This window comes from Cariama cristata, unplaced genomic scaffold (genome assembly GCF_000690535.1).
Source record: "Cariama cristata isolate BGI_N322 unplaced genomic scaffold, ASM69053v1 scaffold45287, whole genome shotgun sequence".
Classification (NCBI taxonomy): Eukaryota; Metazoa; Chordata; class Aves; order Cariamiformes; family Cariamidae; genus Cariama; species Cariama cristata.
This window is the reverse complement of record NW_009628034.1, coordinates 1-753: the sequence shown is the minus strand read 5'-3', so window position 1 is coordinate 753 and position 753 is coordinate 1. Positions and strand designations below refer to the sequence as shown.

General features: G+C 49.0%; 1 protein-coding gene across 1 annotated transcript in view; it reads right to left on the bottom strand.

Moving 5' to 3' along the window:
* RFNG (RFNG O-fucosylpeptide 3-beta-N-acetylglucosaminyltransferase) overlaps positions 1-750 on the bottom strand; it is a gene marked incomplete at its 5' end in the record, with an annotated part of 5,351 nt that extends 4,601 nt beyond the window's left edge. The window contains one exon of the mRNA XM_009704620.1: positions 580-750. Coding sequence (XP_009702922.1) covers positions 580-750 — 171 coding nt within the window. The remainder of the gene's footprint in view (positions 1-579) is intronic.
* Positions 751-753: the final 3 nt, after the last annotated feature.

Sequence of the window (753 nt, the reverse complement as noted above, 5' to 3'; positions counted from 1 at the left end):
GGAATGCCTGTCTTTTTTTGGTAGTATCTCCCTCTGCAACTTCACCGCCTCTCTCTGGCTAGGAGTTATCCACAGCTGTTAAGCAAGCTAAAAGGAAAGAATGAAAGTCAGGGTGGAAAGTGCCAGGTAGTAACACTGTCTTGTCCAAACTGCTGGACAAAATTGTGTTAATATGCTTGAATGGACTGAAATTCCCAAACAAGGAAACAAATTCCACGTTCTTCTATGGAAAAGCTTAAGTCGCTGAACCACTTAGTCCACCGCAGCAGCTTAGATGCATCAGCATTAGGGATCTTTTGCTATCATGTCGTATTTTCCACAGTCATACAAACATCAGCAAACTGTTTCTGCTTGGACCACAGATCCCAGATCACAAGTAACTAGCTTAATCGACAACAAACTCTTTTGGAGGTAGGTTCAGACAAACTATTTAGATTCGATGACCTTCCTCAGTCTTACAAGGAAAGATGTTTTTAACACACATAAAGAAAAACTCAGTGGGAAGGTGCAGTGGCTGCCTGGGAAAACAGAGAGACAAGGGTCCCAGCCACCTGTCTCAGCCTGCTGGCGAAGCCTCACCTGTCCCCTTGCCTGGGAGATCCAGGTTTGGAGGAGCAAGTCCAGCCGGCTCTTGTGGTACTTCCTCGTGGTCTTCACCGCAATGAAGATGTCCTTCAGCTCCAGGCTCTCCCTGGCCAAGCCCCCGGCAGGCCCAAGGCGGCCCTTCCGCGCAGGCTGCGGGCTGCCCACGAG